Genomic DNA, 26651 nt, shown 5'->3' on the forward strand with positions numbered 1-26651 from the left:
TGGGGGAGATGGGGGATGGAGGGCCAGCTGGCTGCCTGGAGAGATGGAGCAACTCGGAAGGCACAGGTGCAGAGGCCCAGGCGTTTGGCATCTGTTCCTCTGGTCCTTCCCGGTCACATCATCGGCCTCTGTGGCCCCTCCAGTGCATCTCCTGGTTCCCCATCCCAATTCACTCCACTTGCTCCTGCTGCCTCAGGGCCTTTGCACTAGCCATTCCTCCAGCCTGGAACCAGCTTTCCCTAACACCCACGGCCCTTTCCTTGTCCTCCTATGGGTTTGCATGAGCTTCCGGTGGCCAAAACAAAGTACTGCAAACTGAGTGACTTAAAACAACAGAAGTCTATGCGCTCTGGCTTCTGGAGGCCACGAGTCTGAAATTCAGGTGTTGTAGGGCCATCTCCCTCCAAAGGCTCCGAGGGAGGGTCCTTCATGCCTCTCTCAGCTTCTGGGGACCCCAGACACCCCCAACTTATATAGACAGATCCCTCCAGCCTCTGCCTCTGTCTTCACATGGCCTTATTCCCTCTGTGTGCGTCTCTGTGTGCATCCAAACTGCCGTTTTGTTACAAGGACATCAGTCATTTGATTCAGGGCCAACTGAATCCAATATAAATTCGTCTCAATTCATCCTATCTGCAAAGAACCTATTTTCAAAGGAGGCCCCTTACAATGAATCGGGGGACTTCTACGTGTACTGTGTGTGTGTGTCTGTCTGTGTGTGTTCAGTCACGACCAACTCTTTGCAACCTCATAGACTGTAGCCTGCCAGGCTCCTGTCTCCGTGGGATTCTCCAGGCATGAATACTGGAGTGAGTAGCCATTTCCTGTCCAGGGGATCTTCTTGACCCAGGGATTGAACCCACATCTCTTATGTCTCCTGCATTGGCACGCAGACTGTCTACCACCAGTGCCATCTGGGAAGGTTCTTTTAGGGAGAACACAAATGAACCCTGTACAGGGTCTCAGCACAAATGTCACCTGTCCTGATCTGAAGTTACCCCTCTGTCCACCCTAATCATCCATCCAGGCTGCTCCCCTCACAGCCCTTGGGTAGATGCCCGGGAGTGGGATTCCGGGTCCCACGGTGGACAATTGCTTCCTGAGCGCACTGCTAGGATGGGATGGGACAGGCCTGGAGTGCAGGTACTAATGCTGACCCTGCCCACAGGTGCCCACGAGGATGGTGGTGTGGCCCTAGGCCCAGGCTCCGCACCATGACCTGCTGGCTGTGGGTGCTAAGCCTGCAGCTCCTGCTCCTGCCCGCGGCCCTGCCCCCCGCAGGGGGCTGCCCGGCCCGCTGCGAGTGTACGGCGCAGACGCGCGCGGTAGCCTGTCCCCGGCGCCGGTTGACCGCGGTGCCCGACGGCATCCCGGCCGAGACGCGCTTGCTGGAGCTCAGCCGCAACCGCATCCGCTGCCTGAACCCGGGCGACCTGGCCGCCCTGCCGCTGCTGGAGGAGCTGGACCTGAGCGAGAACGTGATCGCGCACGTGGAGCCGGGTGCCTTCGCCAACCTGCCGCGCCTGCGAGTGCTGCGCCTCCGCGGTAACCTGCTCAAGCTCATCCCGCCCGGCGTCTTCACACGCCTGGACAACCTCACGCTGCTGGACCTGAGCGAGAACAAGCTGGTCATCCTCCTGGACTACACCTTCCAGGATCTGCGCAGCCTCCGCCGGCTGGAGGTGGGCGACAACGACCTGGTATTCATCTCGCGCCGAGCCTTTGCCGGGCTGCTGGCTCTGGAGGAGCTCACCCTGGAGCGCTGCAACCTGACAGCGCTGTCGGGGGAGTCGCTGGGCCACCTGCGGGGCTTGGGCGCCCTGCGGCTGCGCCACCTGGCCATCGCCGCCCTAGAGGACCAGAACTTCCAGCGGCTCCCGGGCCTGCTGCACTTGGAGATCGATAACTGGCCGCTGCTGGAGGAGGTGGCCGCCGGCAGCCTGCGGGGGCTCAACTTGACCTCGCTGTCCGTCACACACACCAACATCACCGCCGTGCCCGCCGCCGCCCTGCGCCACCAGGCTCACCTCACCTGCCTCAACCTGTCGCACAACCCCATCAGCACGGTGCCACGCGGGTCCTTCCGCGACCTGGTGCGCCTGCGAGAGCTGCACCTGGCTGGGGCCCTATTGGCCGTGGTGGAGCCGCAGGCCTTCCTGGGGCTGCGGCAGATTCGCCTGCTCAACCTCTCCAACAACCTGCTGTCCACGCTGGAGGAGAGCACCTTCCACTCAATCAACACGCTGGAGACGCTGCGTGTGGACGGGAACCCGCTGGCCTGCGACTGCCGCCTGCTGTGGGTCGTGCAACGCCGCAAGACCCTCAACTTCGACGGCCGCCCGCCGGCCTGTGCCACCCCGGCCGAGGTCCGCGGCGACGCGCTGCGCAACCTGCCAGACTCGGCGCTCTTCGAGTACTTCGTGTGCCGCAAGCCCAAGATCCGCGAGCGGCGGCTGCAGCGCATCACAGCGGCCGCGGGCGCCGACGTGCGCTTCCAGTGCCGCGCCGAGGGCGAGCCGGCGCCCACCGTAGCCTGGGTGACCCCGCGCCACCGCACGGTGACCGCCGCCAGCGCCGGCCGGGCGCGCGTGCTGCCGGGCGGCACGCTGCACATCCGGGACGCACGGCCGGGGGACAGCGGCACCTACACGTGCGTGGCCAGCAACGCGGGCGGCAACGACACCTACTTCGCCACCCTGAGCGTGCAGCCCGAGCCGGCCGTCAACCGGACCCCGGGCGAGGGCCGCAACGACACGCAGGTGGCCGCGCGCTTCCCGCTCGACCTCACCACTATCCTGGTGTCCACCGCCATGGGCTGCATCACCTTCCTGGGTGTCGTCCTCTTCTGCTTCCTGCTGCTCTTTGTGTGGAGCCGCGGCCGCGGGCAGCACAAGAACAACTTCTCGGTGGAGTACTCCTTCCGCAAGGTGGACGGGCCCGCCGCCGCGGCGGGCCAGGGGGGCGCCCGCAAGTTCAACATGAAGATGATATGAGAGGCCCCGGGGCCCACCGCCCGCGGGCCGCGCGGCGGCGCCTGCGCCGGAAGCCGCGCCTCCGTCTCCGTCCGAGCCCACGCCGGCCGGCGGCTGGCCCATCTGACGACCACCTATGCATCTCCCATAGGGGGCGGCCGCGAGCCGGCTCCTGGCAGAACTTCCCCCTTTTTTTGTAGGGACCCAAACACAGGACTGTTTTTTCATCAGGATGCGTCTTTTGCAGAGTTTCTCAAGCGTTTTTTTCCTAAGGGTTTCACCCTGTCTTCCTGCCCCTGGAGTGGTTGCTCAGCTGGGAGAGGGTGGGATGGGAGCTCAGAGATCCAGGGTCCTCAACACAAAACAACTCACACCTGGTGGAGATGGTCTACGCCTGGGATCCCAGGGAAGGCAGTCTGCCTCTGGGTCAGAGCATGAGAAAGCCCACTCTGTTCACACCTGGATACCCCCCTCCAACAACACCAGAGCACATACTTACACCCAGGACATACAACAATGATGCACAGATCCAGAGGGGAACACACACACACACACACACACACACACACACACACACACACACAGCCCTGATACCCAGCTGACACTAAGCAGGTGCCCTGAGATCACCACGGGCGCTTTGGGCTCTTGGTAGAGACCAGTCCCTACCTCGGCCAGGCAGCTCACACCTGAGACCCATTTCTGCTCACACACACCCAGACGTTCACTGACCCCCAGCTCCCTCTCAGCTGGCCACTTGATGCAGACCTCAGGTGCTGAGCTAAGGTCTTGCTGATCAGGCTCACCCTGAAGGGGTCCAGCACACAGGATGGGCCCTGACCTGATGGCCCAAGTACCTGTACCCAGACTCTCTCCCACCAGGACCTGCCAGGCCAGAAAGACGGGCTGCCAGCTAGGAGAAGCCATTCCTCCAGTTCCTCCCACCATCCTTCAGCTGCTGCTTGCTTCCTGTGCCCTCACCACCCCGGAGGGACAGCTGTCCTGGCCCCTGGTCCAGGAGCATTGCTTCCAGGGTGTCCCTTTCCAGCAGGCCAGATGGTGAGACTTTCGGTCTTGAGTCTGCACCACCCCTACCCTGTTGACCACTGCTCACCTTGGGAAGAAGACAAGTGTCTGGATGGTTCTGAGGGTCCTTGTCACGTGCACCATAGGGGCAGTGACAGGGAGCAAGGATGGGACAGAGGTTCAAGCCACAAGGAAGTCCAAACGTGGGACATTAGATGACAGAGGCACATTTGTCTCTGCAACACTGGGGCAGATCTAGGGCCAAAGAGTGGAGAGTCACAGGAAGACTGTCACTCAGGTGAAAGGTCACTGCCCCAAGGTCATTGCCTGTTGCTCTACAGGTAGTGAGTTCCCTGTCACTGGAGATGTGCAGCAGGAGCTGAGGTTTTGCATAAGCATTCAGATACCAAACAGGAGCCATACATGACCCTGCCTTCCCTAGCCTGGTCCTTGCCCCGACTCTTTCTACCTCGGCCAGACAAACAGTTGGGGGGAAGGGGCACAGGAAGTGTTGTGGGGCCAGACCTCAGCCAGAGAGGAGCTTGGCTACTGACCAGGAGGTTAGACTGTATTCTCACGGACCTTGTAAGAAGGCTCTGTTTTCACCCAGCTATGTAATCTTGCTTGGCAACTGAAGACCATTGATGTCCACGTCTATAAAATCAGTCTGATGGTCAAACCTATTGCTCCATACATAGAAACCAGGCCCACGGACAAGTTTGATGATTGACTTGTTTTCTGGATTCCTCAAGGTCTTTCTGCTCACACATGTCTACCCTGGCAGTTTTGAGCAAAGGATTCAGACAGAACTTGGGAATGGACACTGGCCGTTCTCCCTGGGCTAGTAACATTAGGAGGCCCTGGTCCTGCCCCCATATTGTGTTAGTGGGCCAATAGGACAGAGTGGCAGGCTACTGGCCACAGCCAGTCCAGGTGGGGACCCCACCCCAACCCCGTTCATGGCAGGAGGTGAGTGAGAGCCGAATGAGGTGTCCAGCAGCCCCATACAGAGTCGAACAGAATGGACTAGTTTTTTTTTCCCTTAGCATCCACCTGACCTTGGTTGCCATGACAACCCTGAGGGTCCCTCAAAAAATGACATCCAAGTGCCTTTAGCATCATCATGACGAGAGGGAGTATGTTCTTGACAGTGTTAGGACTCATAGAATGTCAGTGTTATCGGGATCTCCCAGCCCCCCTCTGCCTGCCCCCATCCCAACATGAACCAACACCCCTTGTCCCCTCCCACCCCTACCCTGCTGTATTTGGTTGGAACCCAATAAAGATGAAACCAATTTAATAGCAAACATTGGAGCTTTCTTTTTATGGGAAGAGCAAGGAGAGGAAGTAGGGGTTTCTGGGGTCACTTGGGGAGCTGCCTGGCTTCAGCACTAAAGCTGACCCTGAGTAACAGGGTGTTTGTGGAGAATGAACCCTGTGATGAGGTTGGAGGTCACACTTCAGGAGTGCTCATGCAGTTCCCAGCACTGCCTGTGTTCACTCCCCTGGGTACTGGTACTGCTGGGTACTGCTCTGACTCCATTTTGGTGGTGGTTGGTTTAGTAGCTAAGTCATGACTGACTCTTGCAACCCCATAGACTCTAGCCTGCCAGGCTCCTCTGTCCATGGGATTCTCCAGGCAAGAATACTGGCTGCTGCTGCTAAGTCGCTTCAGTTGTGTCCAACTCTGTGCGACCCCATAGATGGCAGCCCACGAGGCTCCCCCGTCCCTGGGATTCTCTAGGCAAGAATACTGGACTGGGTCGCCATTTCCTTCTCCAATGCATGAAAGTGAAAAGTGAAAGTGAAGTTGCTCAGTCGTTTCTGACTCTTAGCAACCCCATGGACTGCAGCCTACCAGGCTCCCCCATCCATGGGATTTTCCAGGCAAGAGTACTGGAGTGGGGTGCCATTGCCTTCTCCAAGGAATCTTCCTGACCTAGAAATCAAACCTTGGTCTCCTGCCTTGCAGGAAGATTCTTTACTGACTGAGTTATGAGGGAAGATTATAACCCCATTTTACAGATGGGCAAAGGGAGGGTCAAGCCTACCCAGAGTCCCCAGCCAGGGATTAGTAGGGTGCTGAGAGGGGCCAGTGAGACCAAGCTGTCCAGGGAAACTCCTGCCCTGAGCTGGATCCAGGGGAAGAGCCAAGCGGCTGGGAGGAAAGGAGAAAGGAGGTGCAGACTTATGCTCTCCCCGCTGTAACTCTGGAGCTGGCGGCTTCCTGCCCTGGGGCTGGAGAGTCTCTCGCACCCCCTCCTGATGGATGGGGACAGCACAGCACAGAGCTTGATGTCAGGGCTCAAACCCTGCTGGGCCCTGGAGGCCTCTGCCATTAATATTTCTGGAAGGAGGTGGCCTGAGGGCACCCAGTAGAAACTATGGCCAAAGGCAGCCTCTCACACCCCAGGGTCACTCTCTGGGCCTCAGTTTCTTTCTTTTTTTAAATATTTACTTATTGGGCTGCACCAGGTCTTGGTGGCAGCACCTGGGATCTTCCATCTTCATTGCAGCAAGCGAGACCTTTAGTTGCAGCATATGGAATCTAGTTCCCTGACCAGGGATTGAACCTGGGTCCCCTGCATTGGGAGCACAGAGTCTTAGCCACTGGACCAACAGAACAGTCCCAGGACCTCACTTGCTTCATTTGAACATGGGATGAAACTGCCTTCCTACCCTGCAGGAGACAGAAACAGAAAAGGGGATGTGGGGGGCACTCTGGGGCAACCCCGCCAAGCCCAATTTCCAAGAAGTCAGGTGGGAGTGGGCGGACTGGGCCGTAGGACCCTCCCTTGGGGCCTCATCTCCCCTATCGTGCTGTAGTAAAGGCAGGTAAAAGATTGCCTCCTCCTGTGCCTCAGTTTCCTCATCCACAGGGGCCACCTGAGTCCCTGGTTCAAACAAGGTACAAGATCCAGGATTTCCTGAATCCTGTCTTATCTTTGGGATGCAGCTGAGGGGTACTCCTTCCTCAGGTGTCCAAGGACAGCAGAAGGGGTCCCATCCAGTTGGTGGCCAGAAACCCAAGGCGGGGCCCCTCAGATGGGTGTCTGTGGCCTGAGTGCTGTGTGCCCTCTGGGAAGTCAGGCCCCCTCTCTGTGCAGTGTGCACATCCATAAACTGGAGGATTGTGGTCCTCTTTCATGCAGGGAACTGAATCAGCTTCCTACAGCCGCTGTAACAAAACTTAATGGCTTACAACAACCGAGATTCGTCATTCAACAGCTCTGGGGCTCAGAAGTCTAAAATGGATTGGAGTTGGTTCCTTGCAGAGGCTCCTGCCTTTTCCAGCTTCTAGAGGCACCGCATCCCTGGCTCACAGCCTCTTCCTCCATCCTCACAGCCAACAACACAGCATCTCCCGTCTCTCTCTGCCTCTGACCCTCCCCCTCCCTCTTATAAGGACCCCCGAGGAATCCAGGGTCACTCTCATCCTCATCTAATCTGCAACCTTCATTTCCCCCTGTCATGCCACATAACATTTTCACAGGTCCTGGAGATGGACGCCTTTGGGGACTGTAACCCTGCCTGCCACCAAAACTGAGGCGTTTTTCTCAGAAATGCCAAGTCATGGAAAATTCGGGAGCATCTGGCATTGGGAACCCTGCTCTGGGTAATGCCAGGGATGCAGGGAGCTTGGCCTCAGCTCCCGCAGTGCTCCAAAAATACTCTTCAAATAAAAGAACAGCTTTAGGATCTGCAGAGGGCCTGACCCCGAGCTGGGGTAGCCAGACGGGGCCACTGCGGGGGTCACACACATGGAGGTCACATCTGAGGGTGAGCTGAGGCAGGCATTCCCGATTTCTAGGCTGAAGGGGAGGACTGTCCGTTGGGGCTCGACGGGGTGCTGGGCATGTTGGGGTGCTGAACAGATGTTAGCAGGCGACTGCTCTCCTTCACCACACAGCCCCCCACCCACTCCAACGGGGGGCCATCTTGAGGTGGTCCCAGACACTAGTTCCCCTCAGCCCTGCCTGTCCTGAGTGGAGAAGTCCCCGGGGATGTCACTGCTTGTTCTACCCTGGCCCCTCTGCCGGCCTCCCCTACCCGACTCCAGGGTGAGGCGAGTGAGGCACTGACCCTGAGCATAAAATTTAAGGGGGCGCCCAGATCTCAGTCATCAAGATCAGTAGTCTAGGGCTCTCCCTGGTGGTTCAGTGGTTAAGAATCTACCTTGCAGTGCAGGGGATGCAGGTTCCAACCCTGGTCAGAGAACTAAAATCCCACATGCCACAGGGCAGCTAAGCCTGAACTCAGAGACTATTGAACGTGAAAATCACAACTAGAGAGTCCATGAGCCCCAAGAAAAGACCCGCCATCAAGCGATAAAGATCCATGTGCTGCAACTAAGACCTGACTCAGCCAAATAAAATTTAAAAATAAAAAGAAGTTTTTAAAAAGATCAATAATCAACAAATGGAATCAATTCATGCCCCAAGTCCACAATGGATAGAATACCAACCTTTTAAATAAAGATCCACTCTGCCTTGGCATGACCCTGCCTCACTCCCCACACCCTAATGCTGGCTCTCATTCCAACAAAACGTTATTTACAAAAACAGCCACCAGCCCAAGGGCCACGGTTTGCAAATAAATTTTTTTTAATATTATATTACAATGTTATTTAAGACATCACTCTGCCAACAAAAGTGCCTATAGTCAAAGCTATGGTTTTTCCAGTAGTCATGTATGGATGTGAGAGCTGGACCATAAAGAAGGCTGAGCACCAAAGAACTTACGCCTTTGAATTGTGGTGCTGGAAAAGATTGTTGAGAGTCCCTTGGACAACAAAGAGATTAAACCAGGCAATCCTAAAGGAAATCAACCCTGAATATTCATTGGAAGGACTGCTGCAGAAGCCGAAGCTCCAATACTTTGGCCACCTGATGGGAAGAGCAGACTCACTGGAAAAGACCCTGATGCTGGGAAAGACTGAAGGCAGGAGGAGAAGGAAGCGATAGGACAAGATGTTTAGATAGCATCACCAACTCAATGGACATGAATCTGAGCAACATCAGGGAGATAGTGAAGGACAGGGAAGCCTGGCGTGCTGCAGTCCACGGGGTTGCAAAGAGTCAGACCCGACTTAGTAACGAACAGCAACAGCAAAAAAGTTATTTATCTTGATTGCTGGGGTGTTTTGTTTTGTTGGCATCACCTTAAATTCTGTGCCTGAAGTGAGTGTCTTGCTTGCCTCACCCTAATTAATCCTGGATTGGAGCCATGGCCTGGCTGGGTAACTACCCCTCCCCCCGCCCCAGGGTCTTATGAAGGGAAGAATAAGAATTGGTAATCAGCAGGGGTTTGGGCACTGAGGAGACCATTTCCTCAGTACCCCTGGTCCCTTCTGATCCGCCTGAAACAGTCTGGGATTTGTGGAATCCTTGTCCAGCATAATTCACAGACCCTTCCGCAAGCTCACGGTCCTCCCACTGCATGATTCTGAAATCCACCCAAATCACAGGCTGCCCCATGGATTAAAGACAGAGAATATCCATTCTGTGAATTACAGAAGCTGAGTGCCAGTACAGAAAAAATGTTGAATCAAGTTACGGACCCTCACACTGGAAATGCTGAGGGTCAGCAAGTCAGAGTGGCCCAAAATGTGGGGGACTCCATGAGATGGATTTCTCTCCTTCCCCACACCCAGGGGGCACCCAGTAACGGCCTGTAGACCTCTCAGCCCATCCTGGACCTGCTGTGTGACCCTGCGTGGACTCCAGCCCTCTAAGGGAAATGAGATGGGGCAGGAGAAACTCAGCATGGAAGATGCTCAGACTACAAAACAAAAATGTCTTTGCATCTTCTCAACTGCAATGACTTCTTGGTTCTTCCTCTACAGAGGGGAAGAGGCTGGGTTTCAGAGAGATGCCACTCACGCCTCCGTGCAGGTAAGGTAAGCCTCAGGCCCCCAGACAGTTTAGACAGCATGTACTTAAGCTAAAATTTCACACTGTCTGGCTTTCCCTGGATTTTCACCATTCCTTGATTTTCCATGTATGGTAATTCTATTATCAAATCTCTTTTTCTAAATCAATCCATTAAGGTAGTGGAGGGAAAGGGAAGTGAGTTGATTAAATTAAAAAAACAAATCCAACTAGTGTGGCTGGAGACAGCAAACAGGAGCCATTTTTCTGTATTTGCTGGAACACGGAAGGAGTGGTGACTGGCCCAAAGTCCCAGAGCAAGTCACAGAACTGGGGCTCAAATGGAGCAGTACGTGCCAAGGGTCCTGGGATGGGTGGGGAGTGGGGGCATGCGTTCTGGGGGCTTCTCAGATGATCCTGCAGAAGGGGAAGTGGCTTCGGAGGAAGTGAAAACCACAGAGGAAAGGTCACCTGGCTGAATTTCTCCTTGAACCTTCACTTCTGAGGTTCCCTGCTTCCCCAAAGGTGGGGGAGTCTTAAAAGCCTCGATTCCCCCCAACCTCTCAGGGCTCGATCCTCTCGGCCGCCCACCTCGTCTAACCTTCGGGACCTCGGCCCGTCTTCCCTTCTCCTCCCATCAGCTTGCAGCCCTGGAGCCCATCAGCCTTCATGGGGAAGTACTGCAGAAAGGCCCCCTCCCGTCTGGGCCTGTGGTCTAACAGTTGCCCTGGCGTTTCCGGTTCACTGCAGGGACCGGGTCAGACAGTCCGGGAGGCCAGGAGCTGCAGCTATTGGGAGTTGGTCCTCAAGGGCCTCCTGCCCCGAGGTCAAGCCAGTCCTGAAGGTAGGGCGCTCCTGGAGGGGGGCTGAGGTTGGGGCTGGGAGGAAGAAGCCACTTTTCAAGGCTGGGGTGACCTAGAATCTAGGTGGGGCAGGGCTAGGGGTCAGGCTGCTGTTGGTAACCGCTTGAGGGGGCTGAGCTCTGCGGACAAGGCCTAAGTACTGGTCCTTGGGTATTGTCACCGGCCCCCAGATGCTACCCCTGCCCCCTAGATGCCTTGCCCTCCCAGCTGGACATTTCGTCTCTATCACAAGAGTCCAAGTTCCTTCCTGTAGCCCTGAAAGGTTGATGGGCGACATTCACCCAGAGAGGTCAAGCAACCCTCCCAAGGGCCACACAGCAGGGAGGGCCCTCACACACATGCCATCCACTCTGATCTTCCCCCAGCAGCATGAGCAACCTGGAGCCACCCACCAAGATGCCTGGGGCCAACACCCCCACCTGTTCAGCACAGCACACCTACAGCAACCTTGGTGAGAGCCTGGGAGGGGTCCTGGGTGGGCAGTGGGACAGGTGGCCAGTAAGGCAGCCAGAACAGGAAGGTTGGGTCTTTCATTACCATCTAAGGAATCATTTAACTCAATTATAGCAGCTTTTAAAAAATATTTATTTGGTTGTGCTGGGTTGTAGTTGGGACATGTGGGAGCTAGTTCCCTGGCTAGTTCTGGGCCCCCTGCATTGGGAGCAGAGTCTTAGCCACTGGACCACCAGGGAAGTCCCCTATAGCAGCTTTTTAAGTATTTTAATAAAACTCTTTGTTTTTTTCTAAAAAAAAGCTGGATCGCCAGCTTCTAAAAATGAGGAAACGAGCTCAGAGAGGCTCAGTCACCTGCCCAGAACCACACAGGAAAGTGGGGGCCGGATGTTTCTCTGCCACTGACTTGTCACTCCTCTGAAGCATTGTTTCCTTATTTGCAAATTGGAGATGGCATCCTTAACTCATAGGGCACAAGGTAGTCGAGCGTTGGTATTTTCTTTTTTTGGCGGTGCAGTGCAGTTTTGTGGGATCTCAGTTCCCTGACCAGGGATTGAACCCCGGCCCCAGCAGTGAGAGCGCTGAGTCCTAACTGCTGGACCACCTAGGAACTCCCTATTTTTTCCAGTTAAAAAAGTTTTTTGGGGTACCCCCACCCCACTTCCGTGGCATGTGGGATCTTATCTCCCTGCTCAGGGATGGAACCAGCGCCCCCTGCAGGGGCAACACGGAGTCTTAACCACTGCACCACCAGAGAAGTCCCCATTTTTTCCGTTTTAGAGAGGCAGGAATTACGGCCTAGGGTAGAGTCCTGGGCATCCACTCCCCCTGTCCTCACGCCCTTCCCCCACTGCTTCCCCCCCCGTCCAGGTGAGGTCCGCACCCACCTGCTGCCCTCCAAGGCCTGCCGCCCACGGACATCTGAGCCCCCCGCGACTGACCCGCAGCCCCTGCCCCCACCCCTGCCCAAGAAGACCCTCACCAGGACCCAATCGCTGCCCACCCACAAAGCCTCCAGCCCCAGCCTCACTCGAGCAAGGCCGCCTCAGAAGCCCCTTGTGGGGTCTCGCAGTGTGGATGAGAGCCAGGCAGGCGACGACAGGGCGGGGTCAGCCCAGTCGCCTGCAGAGCCGCCCTACAGCTCGCTGGACACGGAACTGGGCCTCTCCCTCCAAGATTTGCACCACCCGGAGGCCGTGCACGCAGCTCTGGAGGCCCGGCAGCTGGAGGGTCTCCGCGCCGTGCACGCCCGGCTGCACACCCGGCTTCTGGGGGGCCGCCCGGGCCCCTGCCGGCCAGACCACGGCTTCCGCCTCCTGGACAGCTCGCCCTGTGTGGAGAGCGGGGACGCCCTCTACTACCGCCTGGTGCGCGTGCATGAGGAGGCGTGGCACCTCCTGGCTGCCAAGGTGAGCTCTGCCCGCCCCGCCCCTTGGAGGTTTCCCCAGTTTCCCCTCCAAGGCATAACCCTTTGTTCTCTGGCCTAATTGCTTATTTTGCGACTAACACCGTCAGTCCTAGGAATCACGTTTCTAAGGTGTGGGGCCACCTACATTCGAGTCACCTGGGAGTCTTGTTAAAATCTCCCCACGCCTCTCTGGGACTCAGGAGTCTGCTTTTTTTAATTTCCTGCCACGGGGCATGTGGGATCTTAGTTCCCCAACCAGGGATTGAACCCGCACCCCCTGTAGTAGAAGCTAGGAGTCTTGAACACTGGACCTCTTGGGAAGTCCCCAGTAGTCTGCCTTTGAACTCACTCCCCAGTAAATTCTGACCACTGCCAGCTGATAGATACCACTTTCCATCATCAACATCTTCAACAAAATGTACTGAGCGCTGTTCCTTCGTGTCCTGTGCTTGCTGTTCTAATGAGGTTTAAACACTTTCATTCAGCTAATCCTCATGCAAGCATTACCATATTTTATTATAAGGTGCTTCTGTCTTATGCATCACCAAGGGGAAAAAAAAAAAAGAAAGATTCCTGTCAAATAAGTGTGACCACCAAGAGTCAGACACGTCACCATTTTGGAGGAACCTCATCCATTTGACAGATTGTGCTATTATGAACCCATTTTACAGATGGGAGTGTGGAGGGAGTAAGTTGTTGCTAGCTGTGAGTTCTTTTGTTGACAGTTCTTTTGTTTTTGATCCTGATTCCATCTCACAGGCCCCTGGGGAGTTGTTGTGTTGGTTGTTCTGGGTTTTTTTTGGCTGTGCCACATGGCATGGGGGATCTTAGTTCCCCAACCAGGAACTGAACCCGCACTGGAAGCTTGGAGTCCTCACCACTGGACCACCAGAGAAGTCTTTATTTTTAAAATACACACTCCCAGTGCCCCACCTCAGCACCTGTGCTTTTTAACCCCTGTCCCAGAGTGATTCAAATGTAATCTCCGGAGTTGATGTTCTCCTACTTTCTAGAATGAGCTTTGCTGACCAGTACTGCAGCTGCTGGCCATAGGCGACTTCTGAGCACTTGAAATGGGGCTGGTACTGACTGAGATGTGCTCTGAGTGCCAAATATACACCAGGTCTCAAAGATTTAGTATCAATAACAATCGTGTAAAAACATCTCACTGATATTTTTTTCATTGATGACCTGTTGAATGAGAATATTCTGGGTATGTTGGATTAAATAAAATAGATTATGAAAGTTATTTTCAAGCTCCTACAACTCAATTAAAAAAAAAAAAGCTAATGAAAAATTAGGCAGAAGACCTGAAGAGACATTTTTCCAAAGAAAACATACAGACAGTCAACAAGCAAAAGAAAAGATGCTCAGCATCACTAATCAGAGAAATATAAAGCAACACCATAAGGAGGTATCACCTCACACCTGTCAGAATGACCATCATCAAAAAGACCACAGATAACAAATGTTGGCAAGGATGTGGAGAAAAGAGAATCCTGTACACTGCTGGTGGGAATGTAAAATGATGTGGCCACTGTGGAAAACAGTTTAGAAGTTCCTCAGAAAACTAAAAATAGAACTGCATATAATCCAACAACTCTAATCCTGAGTATATATCTAGAAAAAAAACCCACTCATTAGAAAATATATATGTGCCCCCGATGTTCACAGCAACATTATTTACAATAGCCAAGACATGGAAGCAACCTAACTGTCCATCAACAGAAGATGTGAAATATATATACAATGGACAACTACTAATCTGCCATAAAAAGAATATGATTTTGCCATTTGCAACATAGATGAGCCTGGAGGGCATTATCAGTTCAGTTCAGTCGCTCAGTTGTGTCTGACTCTTTGTGACCCCATCCGTGAACTGCATCACGCCAGACTTCCCTGTTCGTCACCAACTCCTGGAGCTTGCTCACACTCATATCCACCAAGTCAGTGATGCCATCCAACCATTTCATCCTCTGTCGTCTCCTTCTCCTCCTGCCTTTAATCTTTCCCAGCATCAGGGTCTTTTTCATGGGTCAGTTCTTCGAATCAGGTTGGCCAAGGTATTGGAGCTTCAGCATCAGCATCAGTCCTTTCAATGAATATTCAGGATTGATTTCCTTTAGGATTGACTGGTTTGATCTTGCTGTCCAAGGGACTCTCAAGAGTCTTCTCCAATACCACAAGAGGGTATTATACTTAGTGAAACAAAAGACAAATCCTGTATGTTTTCAATTATATGTAGAATCTAAAAAATTAAACTAGTGAATATTAAAAAGAAGAGGAAGAAGAAAGAAAGTTACTTTCACCTGTTTCTTTTCACTTTAAAACGTGGCTACTGGAAATTTTGAATTACACTGTGGTCTGTGCTCCAGTACCTTTGCTGTCATCTTCCTCCTTACCAAGTGGCAAGCACAAATGATGGACACGCTTTGGCAGGCTGGAAACTTTAACCTTTAAACACCTCCTCCCTGGTGTACTGTTAATGTTAGTCACTCAGTCGTGTTTGACTCTTTGAAAACCCATGGACTGTAGCCCACCAGGCTCCTCTATCCATCGGATTCTCCAGACAAGAATACTGGAGTGGGTAGCCATTCCATTCTCCAGGGAATCTTCCCCGACCCAGGTATCAAACCTGGGTCTCCCGCATTGCAGGCAGATTCTTTACCATCTGAGCTACCAGGGAGGACCCATTGCACCATCCTCCCAGGTGGTTTTCCTTAAATCATGTTGGCGAATAATATCTGAATTAACAAGAACTTTGCTTCTGGAGTGATCAGTGATAGCGGGGCAAGTTGTGGTGGGTGGGAAGGTTTCAGAACAGGTAGAGCCTCTAGGCAAGCTATGCTGGTTTTCAGGGTGGAGGGGCTCTGTGGTCAGGCTCTGAAGGCCCCCTCTGTCCCACAGGTGCCCAAGCCAGGAGCTGAGGAGCCCCACCCCTGGGGCCTGGAGCTACAGGTCTCTCTGCTCCCACATTTCAACCTCCAGGGGCTGTGTGGCTTGTTGCCCGAGGGTGCACTGCCTGAGGCGCCCTGGAGTGGCTGCGTGGCGCTGGTGGCTGAGGTGCCAGAGCTCACTGTGGCCCAGTGGCTTGTGGAGGCAGGTGCTCAGCCGCCGGAGGAGTTCACGAAGACCGTGGCCCTGCTGCTGCTGCAGCTGAGCGCCGCCCTAGAGCGCCTGGAGGCACAGGGCGCGGCCCTGGCTGAGCTTCGGCTGGAGAACCTACTGCTGGTGGCGCCTCGGGGCTGCATGGCCACTGGGCCCCCACGCCTGCTGCTGGCGGACTTCGGACGCGTTCGCCCGCGGCCTCCCGGCACCCCCGGCATCCACGCACGGCAGCTGGGCCGCCTGTTCCGAGAGCTGCTTGGCCCGGGAGTGCCCTTGGCCACACCCGTGGCCGCAGGCCTGGAGCGCCTGGCGGCCCAGCTGACCCGTGTGTGGCCGTCAGCGGCCCGGACACGCAGCGCGCTGCAGGCGCTGCTCTGGGGGCCCGGACCAGAGCTGCGCAGCCACGGAGCCCCACTGGGGTCCTGGCTGCGCGTGCGCCGAACCATGCTGGTCCTGCACCTGGCTGAGCGGGCCGTGGGTGGGGAGGTGCCCGGTCTGGAGGACTGGCTCTGCTGTGAATACCTGACGGAGGCCACAGCAGCCTCAGTGGACCTCGCCCTCAGTCTGCTGTGGGACTGACCCTGCCTGTGAGTGACACACCTGTTCCAGGGCCCCTCCAAGTGGCAGGCCCCCCTCAACCTCCCAGGGCTGAAACTGGTGGCTGGTGAATCCATCATAGGGTGGATGCCGCTTTTCAGAAGGGACCAACAGGACAGCAGAGAATGCAGTTGGAAAATTAGGCCCAATCCCCCCTACTACCCCCAAGAATGCAGTTGCCCCCTTCCAGGGCTGGGACCTAATGGCCAGTGCTCGTAGACGCTTTCAGAGTAGCCCATCCGGGTGTGCAACCACTGCCAGTTCATGCCTCTCCCAGTGATTGGAACCCCTCCCACCGCCTTCCAGTAGAAACCAGGTGCCCTTGCAGTACTATGGTCTGATGGTCACTGTGTCCATGGCAATGTGGACACTCCTCCCAAAGGCCCTGGAGCCTGCCCTTGCGCTGAAGCTGGTGGTGTGAACTGTCAACAACTTGTCAAGAACTGCTGGGGGCTTCCATGGGGAGAGAGGTTTCTGGAACCTGAGACAGCCAGCCCACCCCAGCAGGGTCTGAGCTCACCTGCCCACATGCTCCCCTGGTTCCCATGCCCACCCCCCAACTCCCTCCACCCACTGTGGCCTCTTTGCTCCCCTCTGTGACACTAAATTCTGTCCAGCCACCAAGTCTTTGCACTGGCTGTTTCCTCTGCCGGACTTGCTGAATCTCACCTCTTTTAAGCAAATAAAGTTGACCCTCCTGGGCCCTCTCCAGCTCCTGGCCCTGCTTCCCACCAAAGCACTTGTCACCTGTTCATCTCACCCATCAGGCTGAGTTCTGAGGCCCTGCCCATACTTAACACACACTAAGTCTTTAATAGCATAGAATGATAGGATAAACAAAGTTGTTTACAGACTCATCAGGGACCTGAGGGAGAGGATGAGGAGGAAGTCTCAGTTTATACCTCTGAAAAGTAGATACAGGAGCCCTGAGGGGTCTCAATGCCCTTGTCTGGGATCTCCAGTCATGCCTCTTCACCAGCCATGGCGATGCTGGGGGGAACTTTCTAACCCCCAGGTATGACTCCGTCCCTCTCCTGCTCAAACCTCTCCCATGGCTCCCTAGTACCTTCAAAACACAAGGGGTTCATCTAAAGGCTCTGCATGCTGTCCAGCCCTCTCCTGCCACATCACCTTTCTATGTAGGTGCTATCTAGCCTCCAGACCTTACCCATTGTTCTGCTGATATACCTCCCCACTATGCTCTGCTTCAGACTCCTGTACATCCTCCAGCACCCCAATCCCAAAGCCCTTTCTCTGCCCATGCCCTACCCACACAGACTGGAGTATGTCCAGCCCTCTCTCCAGACCTTTGAAAGCCCACTCCATCATCAATCAGGTAACCGAATATCCCACCCAACCCCCGGATATACTTGAATCCCTCTGAACTCCTTTAAGATACCTGCTTTGCAACCTATTTGTCAATCTGCAGGGCACAACCCCAGATGCAGCCAGCAGGTGGCACTGCAGGACTGCTGTCTTCGGCCTTCAGCCACCCACTTACCTCCACTCTTCTCTGGTGGGCTCAGATGGTAAAGAATCAGCCCACAATGTGGGGGAACTCGGTTCAGTCCCTGGGTGGGGAAAATCCCTTGGAGAAGGGCATGGCAACCTACTCCAGTATTCTTGCCTGGAGAATCCCTATGGACAGAAAGGCCTAGCAGAGGGTCTCCCATGGGGTCACAGAGATGTACCCCATGACAACTGGGCAACTAAGCACAGCACCCCAACCAATGAAGTCTGCCTTCTGACTGCTTCAGACTCCACCTCTGCTCTGGCCAGAACACCCACCAGCAAAGCTCCCTCCCCAGCAAGACCACATAAGAGGGCTGAGGATGCCCACAGCCAAACACCCACCCCTTCCTTCCCCTTCCCCCCTGGGAAAGCCCCACTCAGGCCCTGCTCCACTTCTGAAGGCCCAGTAAACATCTTCAGCCTGGAACCAGGCCACTCCAGCCTGCCTCAGTCACCCCAGGGAAGGGATCTGGGAAAAGGGGAATGGCAGGTAGGGTGGGAAGGGCTACCACCTGCCCACGGGTAGCAGGAAGATGAGGTATGCAGGTAGCCAGGTGGAGCTCCAGGTTGAGCTGGCTGTGGCCAAAGGTGACACCAGGCCCTTACTTGGCTCACGACTCTTGCTGGCGCAGCTCCCTCAGCCCCTGGCAAGCCCAAGGCCCCTATTCCCTTGGCCCCAGAGCCCATCAACACCATCAAGCCAACACAGGTCTTAAGAGGGATAATCACTTTTATTTGGATTTCTGAGAGCAATAGAACGGTAGATTAATACCTATCTTTCCAAGTTAAGAGACCTAAGACTGTTCCAAAAAGACTTTCAAATAAGAAACTCCTCAAAGTACAAGGATAATCTGAATCATCTTAAACCAGCAATAAAAAAGTAAAATATAAACTTTTATTTAGAATTAAAGCAAATACTTCAGTATCACAAACACAATATTAAACTTCAAGAAATACACGGCTAATTTGGAGTGAGCGTTTATTTGCACAATTACAACATGCGGACAAACCAGCAGGTGAGCAGGCTGACGCTGGTCAGCGCAGTTGATCACACCACCCGCACCAGGCACGGCGCAAAGCACACACGCAAGGGACTGCAACTGAGGCCCGAGTGGCCCCAGGGTCGTCACACTACTCCTCCTCACCCGAGGACTCTCTCTCAAACGTGTAGGCCATGAAGCAAGCGTCAGGTCTCTTGGGGACAAGGGGATGCCCCGGTCTCACAATCTCAAAGCCCAAAAAGCTGAAGGTACGGAGCAAGGCGGCTGCAGAAGAGACACGGAAGAGAGACAAGTAAGTCAGAACTCCTGTCCACAATCAGGGCTCAGGTCTGGAGACCAAGGCCTGAGTCCTGGACTCCATGAGCTCCACCTCCTTGCCTGCCCCCCACCCCCCCCACCCCTGGAGAATCTGAGGAAGGCAGTCAACCTACCTCGATCATCGCGGTTCTTGTGGAAGCAAATGAAGACATGGTCAACATGGAGCTGCTCTTCAGCAAACTCAAGAAGAACTGCGAAGCTGAAGTTCCAGCATCAGGAGCTGCCCGCCCATATCCCATCGGGGCCCCAGCCTGATTCTTCCACTTCTGTCTGAACCCCAATTTCTCCCAGGTCTAATCCAGGGTCACCTCCAGCACTGCTGACACTGGAGCCAGGTCACTCAAGGGGACATTCCTAGACACTGTGGGGTGCCCCTGGCCCCATCTACCTGAGGCCAACAGTAACACCCCCTCCCCTCATCCCTTGGGTGGTAACTGCTGGTCCACTGCCTCAAAGGGGAAGCCCCATTCCAGAACATGAACAACCCATCTGTCTCCTGACTCAGGCGTCCCTCCTCCTCGCACACAGGCCGGCCCTCACCTGTCCTTGCTCCCCTCGGGCAGAGCGCCGCCCGGGATCTCGATGTAGAGGCAGCTGTTGCTCAGCACCGCTCTCCAGTTAATATGTTTGGCCTCTGTGAGCCTGGACTGGACATTAAAAATCCTCGTCTTGTTATTAGACGTTAGTTCCTCTGTTACATTCAGCCGATTATCCTGCAGGGGAAAAAAAATCACATTCAACCATAAACACCAACCTTCACAGGTTAGGGATCTTTCCTTTGGCTACCCTGACAACCCAGACAAGCACCAAAATGACCTCTCACACACCACCACCCAGTGCTGATGTTGGCTACGGAGGCCTCTGAGCAGCTCTGCCCAAGACCACAGAGAGTCCCAGACTAAGGTGCTATCAGGGGCTGCCAACAAGACTAGAGGTTCAGGCAAAGCCTGGGCAGTGGCTCGCACCTTTGTTCCTTGTATCTCGGGCTCAGAGCACTGGGTAAAACCAGGAGGAGCGCTCCCAGCACATGACAAGAGCACAGACGATTGCCGTCTGCTGAGAGGCAGGCACTGTGGCTCTGACCACATCCCCCCCAGCTCAGGTCCCCAGGAGTCCAGAGGAAGGAGCATACTTACAGAGTAAAATAAATTAGCTGAAAGATTGTGATCCCTCTGACTATTCCCTCGCCCACCTGGGATCTTCAGGGGTGGGTGAGGGACATCAGGAGCACCACCGAGGCCCTGGACCCAGGTTACTACAGCAGTTGATGGAGACCCTGGAACTGGAGGAGACAGCAGGTGAGCAGCACTGGGAGGAAACCCCGCGGCCTTTGCCAACAGGGCCTGGGGTCCCAATATGGCCAAACTGAAGGTCAAGGCCTTCCAGAGCTCAAGTCCACCAGGGACCCTGCCTCCCTTTTCCAAGGGCGATGTACACACTGAGCACAAAAATCAACATCGGGCGGCGGGGCAGCTAAACAATCACAGAAACAAGTGGCCATTCAAACCAGACGCCTCGAGTGATACGCTGCTTAAAGACCCACCTGTCCCCGGGGGCGGGGGCGCTTTTGCCCTTTACCCGTCTCACGACTGGCACGAAGTGCCGCCCCACCCAATTCTGCGTCAAGTTCTACTTCCCATTTCTAAGCCCAGCGCTCCAGCTTCCCCTTTCCCACTGTGCGGTCTGTAGCCGACCTGAAGCTCCAGCAAGCTTTCCTGAGGGATCTGATCTGTCCGTCCGCAGACGCTGTCCCTGCGGCGGTCCCTTCGCTCGCCCAGAGACGTGGGGCCCGATCAGCACCCCCGCCGGTGCTGCGAGGCCCGGCCCGCGGAGACTCCCTCCCGCGCGCTCCCCGCGGCCTCCGGTTGCGTCATCTCGGCAAAGGGCCCTCGGCCCCGGGGGAGATTTTCACAATCGCGCAGCCGGCAATGCCAGCAGCCATTTGCTGAGCAGTGTAAACAAGCCCCAAAGTCGCCTCCATTTTCCTCGGCTCCCATCCGGGGTCCCCTTCATCAAAGAGCTCGCGCTCCGCGCCAAGCGCGGCCCCCCTGGACCCCCGTCCCTGGCTACGACCACTCCTGGCACAGCAGTCCTCCGGGGAGAGGGCGATCCGGCATTCACCCTGATAAGGGCCCCGGGCGCCGTCTACGTGGCGCTGTCCGACTCCGCGCGTCCTCGGGGCTATAAAGAGATCGCCAGGGCGGCCGCCGTCCCGTGGGAAAGGCTACTCCGCTGGGCTCGTCCGCCCACAAAGTCCACATTCCCCGGACCCGTGGGCCTGACCTCGCCCCTCGAGTTTAGCCGCCCCCCAAACCCGACCCCCGCGCCTCTAAAACGGGCCGTGAACTCTGGTGTCTCCCAAACCCAACCAGGGACCCTGGAAGCTTCCCCCAATCCAAACGGAAACCGCCGTGTTTCCCCCCGCCCCACACCTCAATTCGACCAGGTACCCTGGAAGCCCCTCAATCCAATCAGAGGCCCCTCCGCCCGCTTCGGGCCCGACCCGCCCCCACCCCGCCCCCGATGCGATTGTGGCCTCGACAAAGGGGCGGACCTCGCGCTCCCCGGACTTCCGCGGCGCCCCGAGGCCTGCCCCCTGCGGGCCTGCGCGGCGCCGCTTCTGGAAGCTTCGGGCGGGGGCGGGGCGCTTACCTCTCGCTGCTGCGGCCTCCGCGGCTGTGCAGGCTAAGGAGCGGCATGGTGCGGGTGGCGTGGACGGTGGCGCTGGGTTTATCCCCTTCCTTCTCTCTGGCGAAGCAGTGGCTGTTGAGGATCCGCTGCAGGGAGGATTTCACCATCCGGCCGCTGGGGTCCGAAACCAGCAAAACCTCCGCTGCGCTTCTCCGCGCCGCCGCCGCTGCTCGCCGTTCGCAAAATGGCGCCGCCGTCGCCGCCCACCTTTATAGACAACGGGCTCAGGCCACGCCCCCACGCCGCGGGAACGCGGCCGCACGAGGGTGCGGAGCCACAGGGAAACCCAGGCGCGCCCGCCCCTCTCGGCGTCTGATTGGCAAGCGGCGAGGTACACGAGTTGGGGCCGCGCCTTGGATTGGAAGAATGCTTCGGGTCCCGCCCCGTTCCGTTGCCAAGCTCTGCGGACGCGCGGAGGGGGCGGGGCAGCCGTGGCGTCGGGAACGCGCGGCGCGCGCACCTCGCCCCGCACCACCCCCCCCCCCCCCCCCCCCCCCCCGCCCAAGCCGGGCCTAGCGACCGCGGCCCACCTCTGCGCCGGCTTTTAGGGTGCAGGTGGGGGTGGGGTCGGAATCTTACGGGGGCCACGTCTCCACCGTGGTCCACGCCGCCCTAGTCAAGGTCCCTTCTCCTGGAGCCGGCTCTGGGCGACAAAGGCCACAGATATTTGGAGGAGGTGTCCTAGCGCCCCGTTCCCTTATAGGAAAGAATAATTTTTAGTAACCTGATATTTATCGATCTTAATAATGATTACCTGGATCCTATCTTTCACATGTTGAAACAATTTACAGTTAAAAAAGAAATTTAAATGGTAAAGGTAATATTCAAATTTAGTAAAATATTTCATGTACCATTTGGACTTCAGCAAAAATGCTTTTGCTTGTGGATAAAATGACAGAGATATTTCACGTTTAATTAAATTTTGCCCCAAGCAAAAATATTATTCTTTCAGGCCCCACTTTGTTTCATGTTTTTATGTTTTAGGCACAAATAGAGTCTCCGAAGAGTTACACGGAATGAAGTAGCTACTTGCTTCTTTGTCTTTACAATCCTTGACTCTCAGTTTTATCTCGTTTTTATTTCCAATCTACAGTGCTGTGTCCATTGGGGTTAGAGACAAAAACTTTCCACAGAGGGACCTTGAAATATACAAAACTGATAGAAATTTACTCTTCAAAGCATATGGCTGAGTCCCTGTGTGTTTTCAAATTCCCTTTTCTGTTGGATGAAGACTTTATTATTTACTTACACAGCATTTGTAATACAAACATCTAATTTTCAGCCTCCCTATGTACAATTATTAAGACTGAACAGAGGAATTGCCCTGGCAGTTCTGTGCTTAAGGCTTCACCTTCCAATGCACAGGGTACAGGTTCCATCCCCGGTCTTGTAGTTAAGAGCCCACATGCCTCAGCGCCAAACAACCAACACATAGAACAGAAGCAATGTAAGGACAAACTCAATAAAGACTTTTAAAAAGTGGTCCACATCGAAAATTACTTAGGACTTCCCTGGTGGTCCACTGGGTAAGAATTCACCTGCCAGTGCAGGGGACATGGGTTTGACCCCTAGTCAGGAAAGATTCCACATGCCACAGGGCAACTAAGCCCATGTGTTACAACTACTGAGCCCACTCTCCAAAACTACTGAAGCCTGTGCACCCTGGAGCCTGTGCTCCGAAACAAAAAAGCCACCACAATGAGAAGTCTGTGCACCTCAACTAGAGAGTAGTCTCGGGCTTGACGAATCTTTTAAAAGCCTGCTTGCAGCAATGAAGACCTCAATTCAGTTCAGTTCAGTCGCTCAGTCGTGTCCGACTCTCTGCAACCCCATGAATCGCAGCACAGCCAAAAATAAATAAATAAATTCTTTTAAAATCTTTTTTTTTTTAAAGAAAAACTCAACAAAGACTATAATAATAACAAGTGTTAGGCCAACCGAAGAAATTTCTCAGGGGAAGAGTATTTAATCAATGATATTGTTTAGAATTGTCACATTGTGAAGACAAAAAGCAGATGAATTTGTACTTAACTTTATAATTGCTTTCAATGTTTCTTTTATTTCCAGGGTTTGCTGTCACTCACCCATCTTAGTTCAGTTCAGTCACTCAGTCATGCCCAACTCTCTGCAACCCCACGGACTGCAGCACACCAGACTTCCCTGTCCATAACCAACTCCCGGAGCTTGCTCAAACTCACGTCCATCAAGTCAGTGATCGAGTCATTGATCTAACCATCTCCCCCCGTTGTCGTCTTCTCCTTCTGCCTTCAATCTTTCCCAGCATCAGGGTCTTTTCCGGTGAGTCAGTTCTTCGTATCAGGTGGCCAAAGTATTGGAGCTTTAGCTTCAGCATCAGTCCTTCCAATGAATATTCAAGGTTGATTTCCTTGAGGATTAATTGGTTCTATCTCCTTGCAGTCCAAGGGACTCTCAAGAGTCTTCTCCAACACCACAGTTCAAAAGTGTCAGTTCTTTGGTACTCAGCTTGCTTTATAGTCCAACTCTCATACCCATACATGACCACTGGAAAAGCCATAGCTTTGACTAGATGGACCTTTGTTGGCAAAGTAATGTCTCTTCTTTTTAATATGCTGTCTAGGTTGGTCATAGCTTTTCTCCCAAGGAGCGAGCGTCTTTTGATTTCATGGCTGCAGTCACCATCTGCAGTGATTTGGGAGCCCCCCAAAATAAAGTCTGTCACTGTTTCCATTGTTTCCCCATCTATTTGTCATGAAGTGATGGGACCGGATGTCAGTCATGATCTTTATTTTTTGAATGTTGAGTTCTAAGCCAACATCAAAAAAGCAAGAGAGTTCCAGAAAAACATCTACTTCTGCTTCATGGACTACAGCAAAGCCTTTGTGTGGATCACAACAAATTGCAGAAAATTTTTAAACACATGGGAATACCAGACCACCTTATCTGCCTCCTGAGAAACCTGTATGCAGGTCAAGAAGCAACAGTTAGAACTGGACATAGAACAATGGACTGGTTCCAAATTGGGAAAAGAGTAGGTCAAGGCTGTATATTGTCACCCTGCTTATTTAACTTCTATGCAGAGTCCATGTGTGAAATGCTGGGCTGGATGAAGCACAAACTGGAATCAAGATTGCTGGGAGAAACATCAATAACTTCAGATAAGCAGGATGACACCACCCTTATGGCAGAAAGCGAAGAAGAACTAAAGAGCCTCTTGATGAAGGTGAAAGAGGAGAGAAAATGCTAGCTTAAAACTCAACATTCAAGAAACGAAAATCACCCATCTTAGGGTACCACTTAAGGGTCCTCACTATTTGTGGGGCCAGTATGTCATTATTTAAACTTTTTTAAAGAGTTTTCTTTTTTTTTTTTAATGTTATTTATTTATTTATGGCTGCACTGGGTCTTCGTTGCTACAAGGGCTTTCTCTAGTTGCCATGCTCAGGCTTCTCATTTATGGTGGCTTCTCTTGTGGCCAAGACGAGCTCTGGGGTGTGCAGATTCAGTTGTTGTAGCTCATGGGCTTAGTTGCCCCGCACTGTGTGGGATCTTCCCAGACCAGAGATCAAACTGGTGTCCCCTGCATTGACAGGCAGATTCTTAACCACTAGACCACCAGGGAAGTCCTAGGCTCTGATTTCTTGAGGCTAGAAGAGCCTCTCGGAGAAGGCAATGGCACCCCACTCCAGTACTCTTGCCTGGAAAATCCCATGGGTGGAGGAGCCTGGTGGGCTGCAGTCCATGGGGTCGCACAGAGTCAGACACTACTGAAGCGACTTAGCAGCAGCAGCAGCGGCAGAAGAGCCTCTGGGTTTCCAAATCTGGGTCTTTGCCACGTGGCAACTCTCTAGTGTGTTACACAGATGAGCAATTCTGGGTTAAGAATGCCAGGATCCAGAACTGCCCATGGCAGTGGGCAGTTGGGTTGAGCTGTGTTTACCCCCCATGACTGAGGGCAGACAGCAACCAGGCTCCGAGCTGAGCCCCCAGCATACAGAACCTGGTCAGGGAGGTGTCTCCAAGAAGTTCTCACCTGCCAGGCCAGGGTCTAGGGGATGTCATCCAGGTCTCTGCTGTCCACAAGGAGCCATCAGGAGCCTCTGGATTCAAAACTTGGGGTCAGGAGGTTCCTTCCTCAGTGGCTGGCCCCAAGCCCTTGCAGGCCAAAGCACGCTTTAATCTGGAATCACCGTGGATGGAAAGGGGCAAAAATACAGCCTGGTTTGGGCTTCCTAGGTGGTACTAGTGGTAAAAGAATCTGCCTGCAATGCAGGAGATTCGAGACGAAGTTTCGATCCCTGGGTCAGGAAGATTCCCTGGAGGGGAAAATGGCAGCCCACTCTAGCATTCTGGCCTGGAGAATCCCATGGACAGAGGAACCTGGAGTCCATGAAATCACAGAGAGTCAGACATGACAGAGCGACTGAGCACACACTGGCAAAAAACAAACGAAAAACTGCAGCAGCTTGGAGAAAAGCAGCGGTGGAGGGAAAAATGGGTGCTTGTAGGGTTACAGTGGGATGTGTCTGGGAAAGTGGCCATGGAGGAGCCGGGTGTCAGAGGGCTCCCAACTCTGGGCAGAGATGTGAGCAGGGTCCTGTCATCCTGGTGGGGAGAGTGTACTCGGGTTCTGGAGGCAAGCCCCCTCAGCCTGCTGTGGGGGAGGTGGAAGTGATGTACAGGACGATACCTCTGTTCTATCACTGTGGGTGCCCGTCAGGGGCACCAAGGCACCTGCCACTAAGATGGTAAACATGGAATAGGACCAAACTCTCCCCCAGATTCTTCCAGCACCAGAAATGTTGCTTGCTGTCACATCGCCCTCGTGAAACTCAGTCAGGGTTGGGTGTTCTATT

The 26651-nt window shown here is 54.3% G+C and overlaps 3 protein-coding genes across 3 annotated transcripts; 2 read left to right on the plus strand and 1 right to left on the minus strand.

Moving 5' to 3' along the window:
• Nucleotides 1–1214: 1214 nt before the first annotated feature.
• LINGO3 (leucine rich repeat and Ig domain containing 3) lies at nt 1215–2993 on the plus strand. The gene has a single exon (XM_052644317.1). It carries the CDS (start codon nt 1215–1217, stop codon nt 2991–2993), a length of 1779 nt encoding a protein of 592 aa, XP_052500277.1.
• Nucleotides 2994–11097: 8104 nt separating this feature from the next.
• On the plus strand, nt 11098–16276 carry PEAK3 (PEAK family member 3). Its single transcript, XM_052644410.1, has 3 exons — nt 11098–11179; nt 12052–12590; nt 15497–16276. Exons 1-3 carry the CDS (start codon nt 11098–11100, stop codon nt 16274–16276), a joined length of 1401 nt encoding a protein of 466 aa, XP_052500370.1.
• Nucleotides 16277–18518: 2242 nt separating this feature from the next.
• Nucleotides 18519–21991, minus strand: OAZ1 (ornithine decarboxylase antizyme 1). The gene is given in 6 exon segments (XM_052642877.1): nt 18519–19071; nt 19239–19324; nt 19666–19838; nt 20262–20348; nt 20350–20407; nt 21778–21991. Coding segments are annotated over 6 exon segments (684 nt in total). The 5' UTR covers nt 21924–21991; the 3' UTR covers nt 18519–18937.
• Nucleotides 21992–26651: the final 4660 nt, after the last annotated feature.

Source organism: Budorcas taxicolor, chromosome 7 (genome assembly GCF_023091745.1).
Source record: "Budorcas taxicolor isolate Tak-1 chromosome 7, Takin1.1, whole genome shotgun sequence".
Lineage (NCBI taxonomy): Eukaryota > Metazoa > Chordata > Mammalia > Artiodactyla > Bovidae > Budorcas > Budorcas taxicolor.